Source organism: Acomys minous (genome assembly GCF_964271855.1).
Source record: "Acomys minous genome assembly, chromosome: 15".
Taxonomy (NCBI): domain Eukaryota; kingdom Metazoa; phylum Chordata; class Mammalia; order Rodentia; family Muridae; genus Acomys; species Acomys minous.
Window position 1 is genome coordinate 94,837,099 of NC_140497.1, and position 20,890 is coordinate 94,857,988.

A 20,890-nucleotide genomic window follows, 5' to 3' on the forward strand; every position below is an offset into this window, starting at 1 on the left:
AGTCGATCCTATTGGCATGCAAACACAACCTGCAAAGCCGGGCGCAGGGGCAACAGGGCTTCTTAGAAGCATCCACACCTGTCTCCTCACTTTCTCTTCCTCTTTTCTTTATTCTATAGTTTTTTGTTTTTAATGGCAAATTAGGATTTTCTTCCCATTGAGTTCAACATAATCCATTTACATGAGCCTGGCAGTTCCTGGAGCATTTAGGGGGGAATGCTCTAAGACACAGGGCAGTCTTCATAGATGCCAGGAAATACCTCCCAAACTAACACCTGTTTTAAGTTACTGTCAGGCTAAGATCAGACAGAAACCTTTGCAGGTTTTAAAACAGATTTATTTCTTATGTGTATGGCATTTTGTTGGCATGTAAGTCTGTGCACCATGTACGTGCAGTGCCACTGGAGGTCAGAAGACGTCATTGGATCCCCCAAAACTGGAGTTAGAAATGGTTGTGAGTCTCCATACAGTTGCTGGGACTTGAACCCAGGGCCTCTCTTCCGCCCATGGAAACATTTTTACTATAGCCAAGGAATACTACCAGAAAGCCTCAGCAAACACACATGGTCAAGTTACAGGTCAAGTTACAGCCCGACAGTGCTGCTGAGACTTAGCTGACCCTGCGGAATGCCAGGAAGAGACCCTGTAGGCCTTTCATGCAGGGTGGTTATGAAGGCAGCATCCCCCAGAGAGCTGTCACTGATACACGTGCTGCGTAGTTTTGAGTAGTTGAACCATGGAAGCCTGTAACTTGCTACTAGCATTGCCCCGTGGAAAATTTAAAATTCCATTTTCAATGAAGCTGAACTTTATGCTACAGAAACGAGCTGGAAGTAAGGGATAGCCATATGAAACTGCATATTTTAATGAAAAATATGAAATAGTCGAGTAAACAAGACCTATATTCCAGTCTATTAAAAATTAATGGTCCATATGTCAGTTTGTTTCAAGTGGATTATTCAATTTGCATTCCAATTATTTTAATATTGACTATGGGTAAAAGTTAAAAATAACAGTGGCTTATACAAGGTTGAATTGTCTCAGGGGTTAGGAGTGCTTGGCGTTACTGAAAAGGACCTGCAGTCGGTTGCCAGCACCCATAGTGTGGCTCACACTGCCTGTAACTCCAGTTTCAAGGGATAATCCATCACCACCTGGCCTCTGCAGGCACAAGCACACAGGTGGCAGATCAAATTCACACATAACGTCAGTCTGTATAGGTAATGCGGGGCAGATGGTAATGTCAGCACATCGGCACGTCAGCAACTCAGCCTCCCTTTGGCTTGTTCTGTATCCAGTGAAGAGGCGGGAAAAGGCACAAGGCTACTCCCCTGCCTCACAGCAGACCAGGTGCTGTGCGTTGTCAGCCCTATTTAAAGCAGCCACACAAATTTCCAGGTAGCTGCCATGACGGGCGGGTTTCACCCAAGTCTGCCTTAGTGAACTAGTGGCCTTATTGGGGTCACCAGAGACCCACTGCAGCATGGGGGACCACTCAGGAAGTCTGTACCCCTGGAGCTCCCTAACAACCTGTTGGCAGCGTGGTCCAGCCAGAGTCTCCCACCCACTGTTTTCCGCTCAGGTAACCCTGGGGAGGGGCCTGGTGAGTGTTGTAAGAGTCTGAGCTTCCTTCCTGGCGGAAGTGTGGAGGCAGCGGCTACCCCAGAGCTTCTACAGAAGGGCAGACGTCAGCGCCACTTAGGTTAGTGCAGCTGCCACTTGTGTGCAGAGACAATTTACAAAGCAGTGAGGACAAGGCAGCTTGCATTCCATACTAGAAGACAGTACGGAAAGAACTAGAAGGACATAGTTGTATGTTAGGATCATTTGTGAAAGATAGCATAGGAAGGAGCTAGAGACACTCACTGGTCAAGACAGATGCCTGTATCATATCATGCACGTAAGTTTCAAGTAGATTGACGGTACAGACAGCAGTGCTAAAATAATAGATAAAAAACAAACAAAAACTCTAGTTTTGGAATAGAGAATCTTCTAATCAAGATATACATCTCAGAAGTCCTAAGGAAATAGTGACAGATTTAGTACATAAAAATAAGTTTAAAACTGGTTTACATCTGTAAACCTAGCATTTGGGAGGCTGAGGCAGGGGATCATGAGTGTAAGCCTGTGAGTTTAGCCCAAGGGTGGTGAATGCCAGAGTGACAGAAGAGATGTTTGTAAATACATGTAAGTGACAAGAGTGGTGTTAAGTCAACACCTCCAGTTCAGTCAGAGATTTGCAATGGGCTTTGTTGGTGAAGAAATGCCCTTTCTCAGATGTAGTAGGCAGTTTGGATATTCACAGCGAAAGCTAGCATATATGCTGTGTATCAGTCCAGCACTTGCATCTTTAACGTCTGCTGTAATTGTAATGTCTGAAGTGCTAGTGTGCGAGAGAGAATGCTGCTTCCAGTGTACTGAGGCTGCACTAGAGCAAAGGCTTGTTTTGTCATCAAACCCACCTCCTGTCAGTGGCAGGATGCACCCCAGCATCAGAGATGACCAACGTAGGGGAGACTGCTTTGGTCTGTGTGCTGAAGTAGTAGTGTCTGTGAGGATGGTCTTCACGGCATCCCTGGTAGTGACAAGAAATTGGAAATAACCTATGCACTCATCAGTAATAGTGGTAGTTATGTTGTGGACAGGTGGGACATGTATCACAAGCACATGCTCCGTCGTCATCATACAGAACCGGCTCGTGCGGATTTGGGAAAGAAAAAGCATTTACATTATGTTTTAGAATCCCATTTGGGAAAGTCTCTATGGATAAATACATAAAGTCCAAGCTAGTTGTATAACAGCCTCTAAAGATAGTTTAGTCTCAGGGAAAATGTCTGAAAGGATAAAGAAATAGTGCACACCTTTGCGGAGGAAACTTGCATTTGAATGGGGGAAATTTTTTTCTCCAAATCTATTATTTCTAGTTTTATTTTGAAAGGCTATGTACTGGCTGCTTTTGTGTCAACTTTACGCAAGCTAGAGTCATCAGAGAAGAAGGAGTCTCATTTGAGGAAATGCCTCCGTGAGATCCAATTGTAGGACATTTTCTAAATTACTGACCAATGGGGAAGGGCCCCGCCCACTGTGGGTGGAGCCACCCCTGGGCAAGTGGTCCGGGTCCTGTAAGGAAGCAGGCTGAGCAAGCCAGTAAGCAGCACCCTCCGTGGCCTCTGCCTCAGCTCCTGCCTCCAGGGTCCTGCCCTGTGCGAGTTCCTGAGCTGACTTCCTTCAATGATGAACAGAAGTGTGGAAGTGTCAGCCCAACACATCCTTTCCTTCCCGATTTGCTTTGTGTTTCTTTGCAGCAATGGAAACTCTAACCAAGACAGTACATGATAGTGTGTTATGGTGTAAACATTTAAAAGTATTGGAAACCAGTACAATGTGTGGAATAGAAACAGAATTCAGTGACTTAGATAAAGCACTTCTCACATATCCTCATGTGACCCCTTATATATGTCTTGATTATTTCTAGACACAAGAGAGATGTTGATACAGTTCCTTGAGGTAAGAGCAACAGAATGGCAGGTGCAGGAGGGAGATGCTAAATTAGTTTGGGAGCAGGTAAAGTAGGTTTTGCCCCTGGGACGTGGTGCTGTTGGGGTGTTGTTGTTGTTGTGAGTGCTGAGTGGTTGGCTGTGGTGCTGTTGTGAGTGCTGAGTGGTTGGCTGTGGTGCTGTTGTGAGTGCTGAGTGGTTGGATGTGTTGTTGTTGTGAGTGCTGAGTGGTTGGATGTGGTGCTGTTGTGAGTGCTGAGTGGTTGGATGTGGTGCTGTTGTGAGTACTGAGTGGTTGGATGTGGTGCTGTTGTGAGTGCTGAGTGCTTGGATGTGGTGCTGTTGTGAGTGCTGATTGGTTGGATGTGGTGCTGTTGTGAGTGCTGAGTGCTTGGATGTGGTGCTGTTGTGAGTACTGAGTGCTTGGATGTGGTGCTGTTGTGAGTACTGAGTGCTTGGATGTGGTGCTGTTGTGAGTGCTGAGTGGTTGGCTGTGGTGCTGTTGTGAGTGCTGAGTGGTTGGATGTGGTGCTGTTGTGAGTGCTGAGTGCTTGGATGTGGTGCTGTTGTGAGTGCTGAGTGCTTGGATGTGGTGCTGTTGTGAGTACTGAGTGGTTGGATGTGGTGCTGTTGTGAGTGCTGAGTGCTTGGATGTGGTGCTGTTGTGAGTACTGAGTGGTTGGATGTGGTGCTGTTGTGAGTGCTGAGTGCTTGGATGTGGTGCTGTTGTGAGTGCTGAGTGCTTGGATGTGGTGCTGTTGTGAGTGCTGAGTGGTTGGATGTGGTGCTGTTGTGAGTGCTGAGTGCTTGGATGTGGTGCTGTTGTGAGTGCTGAGTGCTTGGATGTGGTGCTGTTGTGAGTGCTGAGTGCTTGGATGTGGTGCTGTTGTGAGTGCTGAGTGCTTGGATGTGGTGCTGTTGTGAGTGCTGAGTGCTTGGATGTGGTGCTGTTGTGAGTGCTGAGTGCTTGAATGTGGTGCTGTTGTGAGTGCTGAGTGCTTGGATGTGGTGCTGTTGTGAGTGCTGAGTGGTTGAATGTGGTGCTGTTGTGAGTGCTGAGTGCTTGGATGTGGTGCTGTTGTGAGTACTGAGTGGTTGGATGTGGTGCTGTTGTGAGTGCTGAGTGGTTGGATGTGGTGCTGTTGTGAGTGCTGAGTGCTTGGACGTGGGGCCGTGGTGCTTGGGGAGTGCATGAGCTGTATCAGTCTCTTTGGAGCAACGACTAGATTTCTTATGGCGACACCATGTGACAGTTTGTTAGCCTTGGGACTCTGCAGCTCTTCTGCTCTGGCTGTGCCCAGCATTGTCACCTTGTGGTGTTGTCTCAGCAAAGGCCTTTAAGCAAATGCCTTAATTTCTCACCTGTGAGACGAAGGTAACGTTGCGTTGGAGGATTGCTCCAGAGAGTAAGTGGCCGTGAGGCGGCGCTTTGTTCTGTTGCATGTCCCAGGCTCTTACTGCATCACTTTTCATACTGTTACCCATGGTCAGGGCTTGCTTTTTATGGGAGAGAGAAGGAAGTCAAGTGTTGGCCTGGAAAATCCATATATACAGTTAATATAGACATTTGGGTTTGAAGATTTTTTTTTTTTACCTTGAATTAAGTTTCAAAAACGTTTTTCTAACACATTAATTATGCATGAGGATTGGTTTCATTATGACGTTTTATACATGCACATAATGCATTCAGAGCATACTTACCCAGTTACCCTCTCCTTTCCCTCCCTACCCGACTCATTTCCTTCCTCTTTCAAGGCAGTTCCCCTCACCCGTTGCTCCTCTCACGTCTCTGTGTGGCCCACACAGTGTCATTAGGCTGTCCACAGGCACATGGGTGTCTGTCTGTCTTGTGGCTGCTACTGAAGAAAATCGACTTTGTCTTTGGGTTTCATAATCTACTTTGATGGTTAATCTTGTATATACTTTCTTCTCTAGGTATGGGTGGCTTTTGGTCCAAGCTAACAAAATCCATACCTGATGATTTGATACAATTGGAAGAAAATAATTATCTCTTTTAACAGAATTAATTCTAGTAATTAATGATCTTTCTTTTTTGACAGTGAAGACCTTCAGCTAACAAGCTTATCAATAACTGCTGGCGGCAGTACTCTAGGCTTGGCTGCCCACAAAGGGTTAAATCATTCTTCTCAGCTGGGACTTGAATTGCTTGTCACTACCGAGGTCATTGTCACTTTTAAATGACAGATGTTTTCCTGAAAATCCCAGTATCCCTTCTGGTGGCATAAAGTTCAGTGTTTGCAGCAACGGGGTGGCGTTCTTTAATAACTGTTAAATTTATTCTTTAGAGATTTGACAGAGATGCCCTATTGCTTCGAGAGGACTCCCTTGACACCCCAGTCTGCATTTTTCCTTTGCATAATGCCTACAATTTAGAGTCACCAGGCTCCCTGCTGTGTAGCTTCTGCATCCGTGGCTCAGTATAACCCAAATGCTCATAAATCTCCCTTTCTTCCAGTAGTTTCCCGCAGCAGCTGGGGTACGACAGCAGTGTCCCTGCTCCATAATTTCAGACAGCCCTGGGGCCAGGAGACAGGCCAATCCAAAGCCGGTACGTCAGATAAAGTGATGCCGTGTGCACAACTCAGCACCCTCAAGAGGTAGTCACGTGGCACTCCCAATTTGTATTCTGCATAAAACTCCTCTTACAAGTTAGAAACTTCCTATAGGGAACACACGTATCCCGCTGAAGGCCTCAGAACATATGATTGGTGCCACAGGCTGGAAGCTATAAAAAAAAAAAACAAAAAAAACTCACAGTTTAGTTAAGTATGATTTTTTTTCAATTTGGAATGCTAATTGAGTAACATTTTCCTACCATCCTGGACTTAATATATAATATTAAGGAATATGACTGATTAATATATTTGAAGTGTATGTGGAAAACTTCACCCATAGTCATTACATGTGGTATTTGCACTTCATTGACCTACACTCAGGTAATTAATTGAATGATTACTGTGATCATATTAATTGCATTAGAGAGTCCTCAAGTAAACAGTGTGTTTGTGTGTATTTCTGACTAAAAAAAGATGTGTGTGTGTATGTGTGTGTGTGTGTGTGTGTGTGCACTGAGATGAAGTTGCCCACAATGGCCAGAAGAGGGCATGGATGTCCTGAAGCTGAGTTCCAGGGATTGAGAGCTGCCGCCTTAGGCCCTGGCCCTCTGCGAGCTCAGAATGCATCCCTTCGGCCAGTTCTGATGGCTCCTTCTGCAGCATGGGTCCTTACTCTTGGCACTGTTGACGTCTTAGACTGGATAAGTCTGTGGCGAGAGCCTGGCTGGTGCGTTAGAGACTCTTTAGAGCAATCTGGGCCTCTACCTAACCATGCCCCAGAGGAGAAAGTCAGTTACAACTATCAGAAATATGTCTAGGCATCGCTGAATGCCCCTAGGAGGCAGAACCGCTCCTAGTTGGGACCCACTGGCTAGATACTAAAAAGAAGTTGAGTATGGGATTTGGGCTTTTAAGCGTTCTCTGCAAAGGTGTTAGGGTTGCCTAGTGCACAGTCAAAACTAGAAGAGGCCTCTTGTACCCAGATTGTCCACACCAAGCATCTCAGGCTCCCTAACGTCCCCCTCTACCAAGAACTGAGGTCCGTGCCCTTGGTGAGCATGTCAGACCACGTACACACAGCAGAGCATGCACAAACACGCAGTACACAAACACGTAGTACACAAGAGTTTATTTATTTTTTTCTCTGACTCTGCCTTCCTCAAAGGTCTGTATCTTCAGCTTCTAGCACAGGGGGTGCCACGTATGGATACCCCCAAACGAGCTTGGTGCTACAGGTACTTTTCTTAGATGTATATACCTATATTTTTCCACTGAATTTATTCTGAATGCTCACTATGTGTAAGACGGCAGTGGCAGAGCTCCGTAGCCAGGGACAGAGGAGGCAGCCGTGGCCTGGGAATCCTAGAGACAAGCCACAGTCATAGCTCAGCAGCCACCCGGGTGCTGGCGGCACCAGATTCCACACCAGGGCAGAGAAAAGACACGTCCTTGTGTTTCCTTCCCCGTCAGAGGCCCGGGTTCCTCCAGCCTTCCTTGTGTCAGCGCTGCTGGTGTTGTCGCTAGGAAGTAGACAAGGAACACGTCTCCTGCAGCTGCTCTCCCAGCCACAGGGCTGAGTCTAAGGACTCACATCGCAGGGAAGTGGATTTTGAGGGGGAAAGCACCGTGTCCAGCAGTCCTGCCCCTCAGTTACACACGTGTCCCTGTTCCATTAGGAGCCAACCACTTGTGGTCCCAGGAACAAAGAGGCAAAGTTCTCCTCTCTGGTGGCCGACTCACTGCCTTACACCAGGTGGTCGCTGTGTTTCTGAAATTAGTCCATGTAACGATAATTAGTCCACCAACCAGTCCAGCTGGTCAGTTATTGGGGGATCGAGGGGGGTCGCAACCTGTACATAAAGACATGGGCGGGAGAGAGACAGTAGCTCAAGCGAACAATTGCTTGTCAAGAGCTCGTTTATTAAAGGTAAGGGCAGGCTTTTTAAAACCTGCTTTAGGGCGGGCGGGGTACGCAAGGGAGTAGTGGAAAAGTACAAAATCTTCTGGGTTGAGCCCCGGGAACATTTGCAAGGGGAGGGGTCTTCCAGGTGAGACAAAGCAGGATGTCTCTGTGAATATCTTAGGATCAGATCGCTGTCTTCTCAGGACTAAGCCGGATGCCTTGCATACCTAATGAGTGGCCCAGCAGGATGTTTGCTGCAAATACTGAATGGGTGGGGGTCGGCCTCAGGCCTTTTGGTCCCTGGCATCTTCACCCCTTTTGTTTACTTTGGCCTGAGGGAGACCTTACAGCCCAGCGAATGACCTTTAGGAGGTCACCAGTCATTGTTACAGGATGGCGGTATATTTAAGAATCACTAATGTCCAATGTTTCAGGACAACAGTTATTCTGGACCGGCCAAATTCCCAAGGAGAGGGGGCCTCGCGATGGCCTGAGCCTGCTAGAGGATCGATGCTCAATCTTACCACGCCTATGGTCTGTCCTCCCACCAAGGACCGACCGACGTCTGATAACCGAGACTTATTCGATCGCTCCGTCTCTGACTTACCAGGCACTATCGCGGGTCAGGTCAAGGTGGGCTCAGGCCAAAAGATATAGGGGAGGGCTTGCACAGGTTTACCAAAGGCACCGAGGGCACAACCAGGCTCGCCATCCAGCATTCTGCATCCTCGGGAACTGCAAAGGCCGCCCATAGGAACTGCAAAGGCCGCCCATAGTTAACCGACTGAGGCGTAGGTGAAATCTCCTGGATGGAAATAGAAGTCTCATTTGAGTCCTCAGTCTCCAGGCTGCGGTAGTGAACCTGGATATTCTTGGTGGCAGCTTCAACCTGACTTTTAACAAACCCTGTAAGACGGTTTAAAGTCCATGGGCCAAAGGATAATAGAAGGAGAACACCAACGAGGGGCCCGAGCAGGGTGAGGAGAAGGGTAGTAAGCCAGGGGGAGGCAAGGTTAGGGTTGGGGAAATTCCCCCTTTCAGAAAATTTAAAAATGAGTCGGGGTCATGAATAGTAAAACGGGGAAGAAGAATAACAAGGACACACCAGTCTTTGGAGGAAAGGAAGGTAGGGGCATAGACGATCGAGGTTAAACCAGAGGAACAAGCAAAATGGGTGTTATTTGGCGCGAGAATGTAGGGGAGGGAGAGGTCGGGAATGACAGTCTGGGCGCGAACGTCGCTGAGGGGAAGAGGTTGGGGGAGGGAGCATATGGGGACCCAGGAGGCAAGTACCTATGCCGGAAACAGGCTGGAGGGTAATGCGATTGTCGGGAGCTAAGCCGGTGAGGGTGGGGTAACATTAGTAAAGAGCAAGGTGGAAAGAAGAGCAATACCCTCGTAAAAGGGCGGGGAGGGGGAGAAACACATCCAACATTCAGGAAATGACAAGGAGGAGTCATTCATTTTTTTTTTTTTTTTTTTTTTTTTAAGGCCCATATGGAGGCATTTGTCAACTGGGGAATGACATCAGCCGAACTGGGGGGGGGGCCCACGGGGAGGGTAGGTCGGAAGGGAGGGGGTGGGAGGGGAGGGAGGCATGGGGGTGGCGGGTTTAGGCGGGGGGGGGGGGCGGGTCAGGAGCAGGAACGGGAACAGGATGATGGAAAATATGATTAGGCCCAACCACTGCAGCGCCCTTACTGGGTACCTTCTTTCAGGAGGTGTAACCTGAACGTAAGTTCAAAATCGTACTCTGATTTATAAACACGGAGGCCCCATTCAAATCCACGACCCGTCCAAATGGCACGTTTACCGGCTCAGTGAAGCGAATGGTCAGGGGGTTGCACCAGCCATTGGTGACTGAACGAGCCACATTGCAAAGGTCTTTAAGGGTCCCAAGAAGAGGATGGCTTCCAGTACGTGTCGCCAGTGGTCTCACACCCCCAAGAGGCACAGTAAAAATCTTGGGCCCCACCACAGCGATGAGAGGGTCCCGGGAAAACATAGAGCCCTCCGGCCCAAGCAATCCCATCTTGGTGTAAGGTTTTGTGGAGCATGATGCGCTCCAGGTCATTACAGCAGCCGGGACTGGGACCACCAACCGAGCGAGAGAAAAAAAATGTCTTCCACGCCCCAAGAAGAGGGGCCTCCCAGGGCCAGGGCACAGAGGTCAACCTGTAAATCGAGCCACTGGGGATTAATGCCCTGAGAGGAGGAGGAACTAACAATATCTCCCGCTTGGTTAATAATGACCCAGATAAAATTATAGATTGTATAAGGCTGAGGTTGGCGCAGAAATGCGGCGAGAATCACTTCAGGGAGGCAGAGGCAAAGGAGCGACGTGGTGAGTAGCAACGTGATGCATCGGCGGTATCTTTTTTATCCTAAAAAAGAGCACAATTACATCTTTTCCTCAGGGGAGTTCCCTGGGAGAGGGGGGTTAAAAGGTTTGACTAGGCGCTCAGGTAACCAGCGCGCATTTTGTTCTTTCTGATCATAAATGCAGGCATGACCTTTGCCCCAAATAAGGACTGGGTCGGGTCCATGCCATCGGTGGGTCAGTGGATCCTTCCACAGAGCCTTGGCATAGGTGGAGGAGGTGGAGGAGTGCCAAAGGCGATCGGCCGCCGAATGGCCAAGATCATCCTTTTGTAGAAAATTTAGGATGAACAATGCATGATTGAGAAGCAGGCGAGGCCCTGCTGTAGAGGGATATAGGATTCCTTTGGAAAACTGTAATTTATTAAGCATTGCTTTAAGTGTCTGATGGGCCCTCTCGACAATCCCTTGTCCTTGGGGATTGTAAGGTATCCCCGTAACATGTTTAATCTGTAGTTGGGCACAGAAGGACTTGAAGGCAGAGCTTGTATACCCAGGGCCGTTATCAGTCTTTAAGGTATAGGGTTTGGGGGCAACAGTAAGGCAATATAAAACATGATCAATAACATCTCTAGTAGCCTCTCCAGCGTGCGGAGAGGCGCAAATAAATCCACTAAAAGTATCTATAGACACATGAATATACTTAAGTTTCTTAAAAGAGGAGAAATGAGTAACATCCATTTGCCAGACCTGTCCAGGCATGAGGCCACGAGGGTTGACTCCCGTATGTGGCTCGGGAAGAAAGGTGACACATGCCTGGCATTCTTTAACAATAGCCCGGGCTTGCTCCCGAGTGATGGAGAACATGTGGCGAAGGCTTTGGGAATTAAGGTGATGGAGGGCGTGAGCCTCCCTGGCCATAGCAACGGGGTCGCTGGCGGATGGAACGGCCAGCCCTGAAAGCAGGGGGCGCGTGGCTGAGTCCACCTGGGCATTAAGTGTAGTCAAAGGCCCTGGCAGGGTAGAGTGAGCGCGAATATGACCAACGAAAAAAGGCTGAGAGCGCAAAAGAATAAGCTGTTGGATACGGGAGAAGAGAGGAGAGGCATTAGTAGCAGGCTTAATACGAGGAACCGTCTCGAGGAGTGGAACAGAGGACGCGACATAGGCACTATCAGTATATAGATTAAAGGGAGTATGGGGAAGCAATGTAAAGGCGTGTGCGACAGCTTCCAGCTCAACAAGCTGAGCAGAGGTATGGGGGGTTTGTTTTTGCAGGATAGCTCCGTCCACAGAGAGGGCAGCAACCCCGGTAGAGGAGCCATCAGTAAAAACCAGGGAAGCTTGGGGGAGGGGTTTGGAGCGGGTGACTCTCGGGAAGATGACAGGTTGTCGCTGCAGGAATTGAATTAGTTTATCTGGGGGATAATGATTATCTAATAGGCCGCAAAAAGAAATACAGGAGACCGCCCAATCATCTGAATTTTGAAAAAGCCACCTTATTTGTGTGGCCGAGTAAGGCGTGATAATAGAGTGAGGGTCCCTTCCGAAGAGCCTGGTGGCCGCTTCCCGCCCCTGCCGAATGAGAGACGCAACCAGAGTAGGATAGGTAGGAAGGACCTTAGTGGAGGAGGAGGGGAGATGAAGCCAAAAGAGAGGGGTCCGTTGCCAGAGCAGTCCTGTGGGGGCAAAGAGGGAAGGAAAAATTATGAGCGCGAAAGGCTGGGTAGGGTCATAATAGGAGATGGACTGGTGGAAGATGGCGTCTTCGACCTTTTGTAGGGCCACTGAAGCTTCAGCAGTGAGACTGCGTGGTGAAGAAGGGTCAGAGTTGCCTTTTAAAATATCAAAAAGGGGTTTAAGCTCTCCAGTAGTGAGCTTAAGGTAGGGGCGCAGCCAGTTTATGTCCCCCAAAAGCTGCTGGAAGTCATGAAGTGTTTTAAGGGTGTCTCGGCGGAGCTGGACCTTTTGGGTCCTGACTGAAGAGGTCCCAAGTTCATAGCCCAGAAAAAGAAAAGGGGGGTGTAGTTGTATTTTGTCTGGGGCAATTTTAAGTCCCAGATGACCCAAACTCTTAACAAGTTCCTGGGTGACGAGAGAGAGCTCAGCCGTGTTAGGGCCAGCAAGTAAGATGTCATCCATATAATGAATAATATATAAATGTGGGTACCTAAGGCGTAGCGGGTCGATGGCCTGGGCTACATATTTTTGACAAAGAGTGGGACTGTTGGCCATGCCCTGAGGAAGTACCCGCCATTGAAATCTGGGTGAGGGCCCAACATGATTAACAACAGGGAGGCTAAAGGCAAAACGTTTGGAATCGTCAGGGTGTAGGGGAATGCAAAAGAAGCAATCTTTAAGGTCGAGAACAAGTTTATGAAATCCTTTAGGGATAGCTACAGGAGAGGGGAGACCAGGCTGCAGAGCTCCCATGGGCATCATGGTCTTGTTAATTTCCCTGAGGTCCTGGAGGAGTCGCCAGGCACCATTCTTTTTTTGGATGACAAAAATGGGGGTGTTCCAGGGGGAAGTAGAGGGCTCAACATGGCCTGCATCAAGTTGCTCCTGCACCAGCCTTGAGGCTGCGGCCAGTTTACGGGAAGGAAGGGGCCACTGATCGATCCAGACAGGAGAATCAGTTCTCCAAGTAATTTTATCGGCCTGGAGTGCAGGGGGAGAAGTGGCCCTTATAAAAAATTTTGTTCATATCCCAGCCCTTGGCGACTAATCCTAGGCATAGGGACAATGGGCTCGAGACGCCCCTGTCCCAGCTTGCCGAGGCCCTGGCCTGGCAAATAGCCTTGATCCAAAAGCTGATGCGTGACAGGAGAGGAGGGGCTATAGATAAAGACCCCCATCTGAGAGAGTATGTCCCGGCCCCACAGATTAACGGGTAACCCTGGGACAATGAACGGTTGCACCGTCCCTGTCTGGCCATCAGGGTCAGTCCAGCGAAGGACCTTAGAACTTTGAAGGGTATTGGTAGATATTCCGATGCCCTGAAGGTGAGTAAGGGAGGGCTGACAGGGCCAAGACGAGGGCCAAGAAGATTGGGACAGGACCGTCGAATCTGCCCCGGAATCAATGATGCCTTCAAAGGGGCGGCCATCAAGCCTTAGTGTAAGATGGGGTCTATCAGAAGTTAAGCGTTGGACCCAAAAAGCGGAGGGGGGCAGGGAGGGAGTCGGGGTGGCGGGAGGAGAGACAACAGAGTCAGCCAGGGTTAACGGAAGGGCCCAGGCCAGAATCTGACCAGGAGAGATGGAGAGAGGGCCCTGGGTAGCGGCGGCAAGGAGGAGCGTAGGAGAAGGGAGCGGGTGTTTTAAAACGAGGGGATAGATGAGTAGCCCGATAAGGGCAGAAGAGGCACGGCCGAGGACCAGGAGGGGAAGAGGGGGAGGGTTTCCAAAGAGGGCGACAGGCAAGGACAAGGTTCCATCCTCGGGCGTCAGTATTGTAGAGGTGGTGGCACGGAAGTCCAATCCTGTGGGGGAGGGCAAGGGGCCGCCGCTGGAATGGGAGGAGGTTGGGTTTGGGAGGTGGGGTAGGAGGTCTGTGGATGGAAGCGGGTCTGTAAATTGGGGGGAGCCTGTGACACCGGTCCCGACGCAGGCTGGAATTGGATAGGGTGAGGGGCCCGGGACTGGCCCCCAGAGGAGTTTCCCGAACGCGGGGGGGGGGGGGGGGGAGAGGGTTACCCATGGCATCAACAGTGGAACGGCAGGTGTTCGCCCAATGACGACCTCTACGGCAACGAGGGCAGAGCGTAGTAGGGGGGGGCCGGGCCACAGGTCCCCGGGATCCAGTGGGTGGCGGAACGACCGGCGGCTGTCCAGCCTGTGAGGGTGGGCGGTTACGCTCATTTGGGCAGGCGCGGGCAAAATGTCCCGGTTGGCCGCACCGGTAACAGGAGGCCCCGCTAGGGAGGGCTCCGACGGCCATAATGGCCTTGGTAAACTTATCAGTTAGGGGATCAACCTCTCGGCAAAGCTGAATCATCTCATCAAGATCCCTGCCCTTATATTTGTGTCTAAGAACTGCCTTACAGGCTGAGTTGGCATTTTCAAAGGCCAATTGTGTAAGAAATTTACTGTCTGTCTGGCCAGGACCAAGGGATCTTTCTGAAGCCTCCAGGAGGCGCGCAGCGAAGTCGCTGAAGGGCTCCTGAGGTCCCTGAAGAATCTTGGTAATAGGGGACAGGGCGGAGCCCGTGGAAGCAATAGTTCTCCAAGCAGCGAGAGCGGCAGAACTAGAATGTGAAAGTAAGGAAAAGGGGAGTGCACGCTGTTTTTCGTCAGTGGCATATTTGCCCTGGCCAAGGAGTTTGTCAAGAGACCATTCACGGGTCTCGTGATGTCCCTGCTGTACGTTTTTTCGGATAAGGTCACGGCAACGATCAGCCCAGTCCGCCCTCCAAGAAAGGAACTGTCCTCGAGTGAGGACAGTCTGTGCAGTGGTGATCCACTCGTTGGGCGTTAGATGACCTCCATCTGCCAAATCATCAAGGAGGGAGAGTGTGAACGGCGCATTAGGTCCGTAACTACGGACAGCCGTGTTAAGTTTTTCTAGCTTTTTAAATTTGAGTTTATGATAAGCAGTGGGGGTAGGGTCAGGAGCCGTTCCACCACCTTTCTGTTCTCCCTCCGAACCTGAGGAATCATGCTCACTATCAGAATCTACAAGGGCCGCGGACGACTGGGAGGGTGTAGGGGCAGGTGGGTCTCCCAAAGCAGCGCCTGAATCAATGGCCTCAGTTTTCGCCCCGCTCAGGGCGGGCTGGCTCTGGGAACGGGTGACAGGGAAAATAAACGGAGCTGTGGAGGAAATGCGCGTTGTTAAAAGCGAAAGCCGTTGTTGAAGCTGAAGAATCTTCGTCGCATGGGAGATCTGGTGTTGGAGATGAGCCTCCGTCTGGCAAAAGCAGTTTGGGAGGGAACAAGGTGGCGGGAGCCGGGAGGCAGGGTAGGGCTTAGTAAGGGGAGGGGGAAGAGTGAGCAAGGTAGAGGAGGGAAAGGTTGGCGCCGCGCGGAGGAGGCCATCATCGGAATGATGTCGAGCAGCCTCCTCCTCAAGGGTGGCAGCAGCATCCGGATCCAAGGGCTCATCTGGGGCCTGAGAAAGGAAAATGGCGGAATGGCGGGAGGCGCGTGAAGGGGCGGCCGACGGAGAAGGAACAGGAGAGGCTGGCGGACCGGATCGGACAGAGGGTGCCCTTTTTGGGGGAAAAACAGGGGCACAAAGTGGTGAACACCCGCGTTCCATAGCGGAAATGGGGTCCTCATGGGTGGGAGGAAGCGACGGATAGAGACGGCGGGAGGAAGGGGAAGGCTTGGACGCAGGCGCAGGGGAAAGATTTTTTAAGGGCTCCGAGGATGTAGGAAGAGAGGAACCCTGCAAAGAGGAACAGGAAGGAACACGAGAAGGAGGGAGAGATTCGCGCAGGCAGAGTTCAGCCACGGAGAGGAGCTGCCTCTCTCCGCTTTCATTTTCGCCGGACTCAATTATGTCCCGTATAAGGCCCCAATAAGAAAAAATACTGTTCGACACCACTGTATTACCATCTTTTTTAATAAGTGCATTAAGCTCACGCCCCACCTTCTGCCACTTTTCAGAATGAATAGTAGGTCCATCAATCATGAACCAGGGACAGGTCTGGTCAATAAAAACAAAAAACTCAATCAAATGTTTCTTTTTTACCCTAATACCTCTCTCTCTGAGTACGTCCTTTAAGCCTTTTATGAACTTTGCTTCCTTGGACAGCGAATGGCCCATTCTTGAGATATGCGAACGGATGACTCACCTAATGACGAAGCCGGCCGGGCGAGCTCGGCTGGTCATGAAAACTCCTGTGGACCGGTCCCTTAATCCGTTCGGGGAGAAACCCGCACCTCGAGTCCCTTCGTGGTCGCCAGATGAAATTAGTCCATGTAACGATAATTAGTCCACCAACCAGTCCAGCTGGTCAGTTATTGGGGGATCGAGGGGGGTCGCAACCTGTACATAAAGACATGGGCGGGAGAGAGACAGTAGCTCAAGCGAACAATTGCTTGTCAAGAGCTCATTTATTAAAGGTAAGGGCAGGCTTTTTAAAACCTGCTTTAGGGCGGGCGGGGTACGCAAGGGAGTAGTGGAAAAGTACAAAATCTTCTGGGTTGAGCCCCGGGAACATTTGCAAGGGGAGGGGTCTTCCAGGTGAGACAAAGCAGGATGTCTCTGTGAATATCTTAGGATCAGATCGCTGTCTTCTCAGGACTAAGCCGGATGCCTTGCATACCTAATGAGTGGCCCAGCAGGATGTTTGCTGCAAATACTGAATGGGTGGGGGTCGGCCTCAGGCCTTTTGGTCCCTGGCATGTTTCCTCTGAGAGGTTTCCGCCCTCCTTCCTTTCTGTGTAGGATGGACGTGGTCCTATATATAAGGTCATGAGTGTTTGCTCACTGAATGCAGCCGGACAGACGTGGCCTTCCTCTGGGCCGTTCTTTGATAGCGCATCTGTATCTGGCCTGCCCTTCTGGCCCTGCCTTCTGCCATCTGTCCCCTTCCTGCCCATGGCGTCACAGCTGTGCGGCCACCTTGTGGTCCTCCGCCTCACATCTGCCTCACATCTGCGCACGCACAGCCCTTCCTCTCCCAACGCTGAGCAAGGCTGAACTGCGGTGCCCCGGCATTCCTGCACTCTGCCATCACTGTCTCTCCCCACCAGAACGCCAGCTCCTGAGAGCAGGGACTCTGCCTTCACCCAGAACCCGCTTTTCAACATCCAGGTGGACTAGTGTTTGTAGTGCATATCTGTGGGCACAGCAGAAACCCAAACATTTGCTCACTTGAGTCAAAGAGTGATTACAGAGAAAACATGCCAACCGAGTTACGGAAGGCTGTGTGGGAGCCCCACACACTGGGAGGTGTCATCCTCGGCAGGTGGGCCAGGTTATATAATCTTTGAGTCCGTGCTGCAATCTGCCTCCAGGTCCTGCCTGCCCTGGCTTCTCCAGTGATTGTCAGCGACTGGGATTTTGAAGGCACGTAGCTGCTTCCTCCATAGGCTGATTTTTGGTCATGGTGTTTATTATAGCTTGGTAACAGAAAGCAAGTGAGAGCAGTGACTTTCAGTGTGTGTGTGTGTGTGTGTGTGTGTGTGTGTGTGTGTGTGTGTGTGTGTGTGTGTGGCAGATGCAGTGATTTCTGTCTGCCCTATGTGGTATTTTATAGTGGCCAGCAGGGGGCAGCAGAGGCCCACTTTTCAAAGGGGACTCCAAGGTTTCTCAGTCCATCCCCCAAGACTACTGTTGGAGCAATACCTCCTTTTTTAAAGTCAGAGAGGATCATTTTGTGCCTGAGTTTCTGTCTTGGGGCACGTGAATCTGGAACTTTACTTGGAGGAAAGTGTCTATGAGCTGTTTACGGTGTCCTCTTTTAAGAAAAGGTTAAGACCATGTCTACCAGTCTGATGCAATTGTGGTGGAGGTAGAACTCCAGTGGGAAGCGCTGTGTCCGAGGGCTAACCCCATCCTAAAGATGGGTGTTCCTGTGAGAGGAAAGGAAACGTGTGGGTCCCGGCGTCTATGTAGCTCCGTGACGGGACGTTTGTGTGGGTCCTGGCGTCTGCGTAGCTCCGTGACGGGACGTTTGTGTGGGTCCTGGCGTCTGCGTAGCTCCGTGACGGGACGTTTGTGTGGGTCCTGGGGTCTACGTAGCTCCGTGACGGGACGTTTATGTGGGTCCTGGGGTCTACGTAGCTCCGTGACGGGACGTTTGTGTGGGTCCTGGGGTCTACGTAGCTCCGTGACGGGACGTTTGTGTGGGTCCTGGGGTCTACGTAGCTCCGTGACGGGACGTTTGTGTGGGTCCTGGGGTCTACGTAGCTCCGTGACGGGACGTTTGTGTGGGTCCTGGGGTCTACGTAGCTCCGTGACGGGACGTTTGTGTGGGTCCTGGGGTCTACGTAGCTCCGTGACGGGACGTTTGTGTGGGTCCTGGCGTCTACGTAGCTCCGTGACGGGACGTTTGTGTGGGTCCTGGCGTCTACGTAGCTCCGTGACGGGACGTTTGTGTGGGTCCTGGCGTCTACGTAGCTCCGTGACGGGACGTTTGTGTGGGTCCTGGGGTCTATGTAGCTCCATGACGGGACGTTTGTGTGGGTCCTGGGGTCTATGTAGCTCCGTGACGGGACGTTTGTGTGGGTCCTGGCATCTGCGTAGCTCCATGACCGGACGTTTGTGTGGGTCCTGGGGTCTATGTAGCTCCGTGACGGGATGTTTGCCTGTGGTGCTTGAGGCCCCGGCCTTCATCCCAGCCACCAGAAAGCTGAAGTCCACCACATCCCATCTGAGTGCAGTTCACGCTCCCATCTGCAGGTAATCCTCGGTTTCTCAAGTCATGTGGGACTGCAGGAAGGGTGGGAAGTGAAACTACTTTCATAGTTCATAGTAACTTAGGTTGTAAGACCTCCAGTTCTTTCCAGTTCTTTCCAGTCTTTCCTGGATGATGGGAGAGGAGACAGCAGACCCCGGGGGAAGGAGGTGCGCGGGGGGAGAAGTGGTTTTCTTGTCAGTCCAGTGTTCCTAACATGTGGGTGTGAAGAGCTCATGGCAGCGCTGTCCTGATCTCACAGAGATGCGCCAGCCCACAGGAGGAGGAACGGAGTCAAAGGAGACTGGGCTCCTTCACCTTGCTTTCTCGGCTTTGGACAGGGACAGGGCCGTAAACCTGGCCAGAAGGGGAGAAGGCAGGCTGCGGGTTGCTGAGGCTGCAGAAGGGGGGAGAAGGCAGACTGCGGGCCGCTGAGGCTGCAGAAGGGGAGAAGGCAGGCTGTGGCTGCTGAGGCTGCAGAAATGGGGAGAAGGCAGACTGCGGGCCGCTGAGGCTGCAGAAGGGGAGAAGGCAGGCTGCGGGCCGCTGAGGCTGCAGAAGGGGAGAAGGCAGGCTGTGGCTGCTGAGGCTGCAGAAATGGGGAGAAGGCAGGCTGCGGGCCGCTGAGGCTGCAGAAGGGGAGAAGGCAGGCTGCGGGCAGGGGAGAGCTGGTTCCCTCACCACAGCCTTCCTCAGACATGACACAAGCTGAGACGTGTGAGAAGTTACATTTCTCCTGTCTACTAGACCTTTTGATTTCTGAATTAAGATAATTTTTATGCCCTCAAATAACCCAAACACGCGTCTTTCCCCTCTGAGTGCTGTGTAAACTATTAATGTGTTTGACCTTGTGATGGTGTCCTATTGGGTAGGCATGCTTATTATCCTGTTTGCATGGAAGGCAGCTAGGGTTGGAAGGACACCGCATATTCTGAGTTTCTGCATGGTTAGAAGCAGCGTCATTTGAGCACATTGGCTTTACTCCTGTCCTCAGTAGCTTCCCTTTTCTCAGGAACAGGCCTCGCCAGAGTTCACGCCCCTGTGCACAGGCACGCCTGGCACATCACAGTCCAGCCCAAACAATGTGGCTCCCATTTTCATTATTTTGTTTTTAAACTTTGCGCTCACATGTGTGCAAGTGTGTGTGTGTGAATGTGTGTATGTGTGCATTGTGTGAGTGTGCGCACGCTCATGTGTGCCTGTGCCTATGTGTACATGTGTGAGTGTGTGTGGGTGCATGAATGTGTATGTATGTTCATGCATGTTTGTATTTTGGAAGTGTGTTTGTGTGTACATGTGTGTGCATGTGTGAGTGTGTATGCATGTGTGTGTGTATGTGTGTGTGCATGTGTGGGTGCATGTGTGAGTGTGTGTGCATGTGTGTGTGCATGTGTGTGTGTATGTGTGTGTGTGCATGTGTGTGTGCATGTGTGAGTGTGTGTGCTGCTGGAACAGCCTAGGTGGAGCAGATTTACTCTGCTGTCTGTTTTAGAGGGTTCAGTCTATCTTGGCAGTGACCGTGCTGACTGGCATCATCGTGGTTGAGAAGCACAGACCGGCGACAAAGGTCAAGATGTCCCCCGCGAACACTCCCCCTTATGACTCTGCCCTCTAGCCCTAGGTCCCTGTGGTTTTCAGCATCACTCCCAACAGCACCACCAGCTGGGGATGAGCCCTAACAATGAACATTTTGGGGGACACTACCTAACCCTAACCCAAACATACACTTTGCCAAGTCTGTCAGAGCATGTGTTTATTTATCTTGCAAACTCCCTTGGCAAGTGTTTATAGGACAGAGACTTTATCCAGTCAGTGTATTCCTGCTGTAGTTTTCCTTTAAAACGGAGTCAAGACTGTGATGCGTCGTGAACCCAGCAGTTACCAGGGAGGTAGTCCAGGAAGGGAGGGAGTGCAGGGAGGGAGGGAGTGCAGGAAGGGAGGGAGTGCAGGGAGGGAGGGAGTGCAGGGAGGGAGGGAGGGAGTGCAGGGAGGGAGGGAGTGCAGGGAGGGAGGGAGGGAGTGCAGGGAGGGAGGGAGTGCAGGGAGGGAGGGAGGGAGTGCAGGGAGGGAGGGAGGGAGTGCAGGGGGGGGAGGGAGGGAGTGCAGGGAGGGAGGGAGTGCAGGGAGGGAGGGAGTGCAGGGAGGGAGGGAGGGAGTGCAGGGAGGGAGTGCAGGGAGGGAGGGAGTGCAGGGAGGGAGGGAGTGCAGGGAGGGAGGGAGTGCAGGGAGGGAGGGAGTGCAGGGA

At 51.1% G+C, this 20,890-nt stretch overlaps 1 protein-coding gene across 1 annotated transcript in view; it reads left to right on the forward strand.

The window, feature by feature from the left end:
• Window positions 1–20,260, forward strand: part of LOC311584235 (DBIRD complex subunit ZNF326-like) — a gene marked incomplete at its 3' end in the record, with an annotated part of 45,335 nt that extends 25,075 nt beyond the window's left edge. Inside the window, exon 10 of the mRNA XM_084758336.1 lies at window positions 20,138–20,260. Within this exon, the coding sequence (XP_084614462.1) occupies window positions 20,138–20,260 (123 nt within the window). The remainder of the gene's footprint in view (window positions 1–20,137) is intronic.
• Window positions 20,261–20,890: the final 630 nt, after the last annotated feature.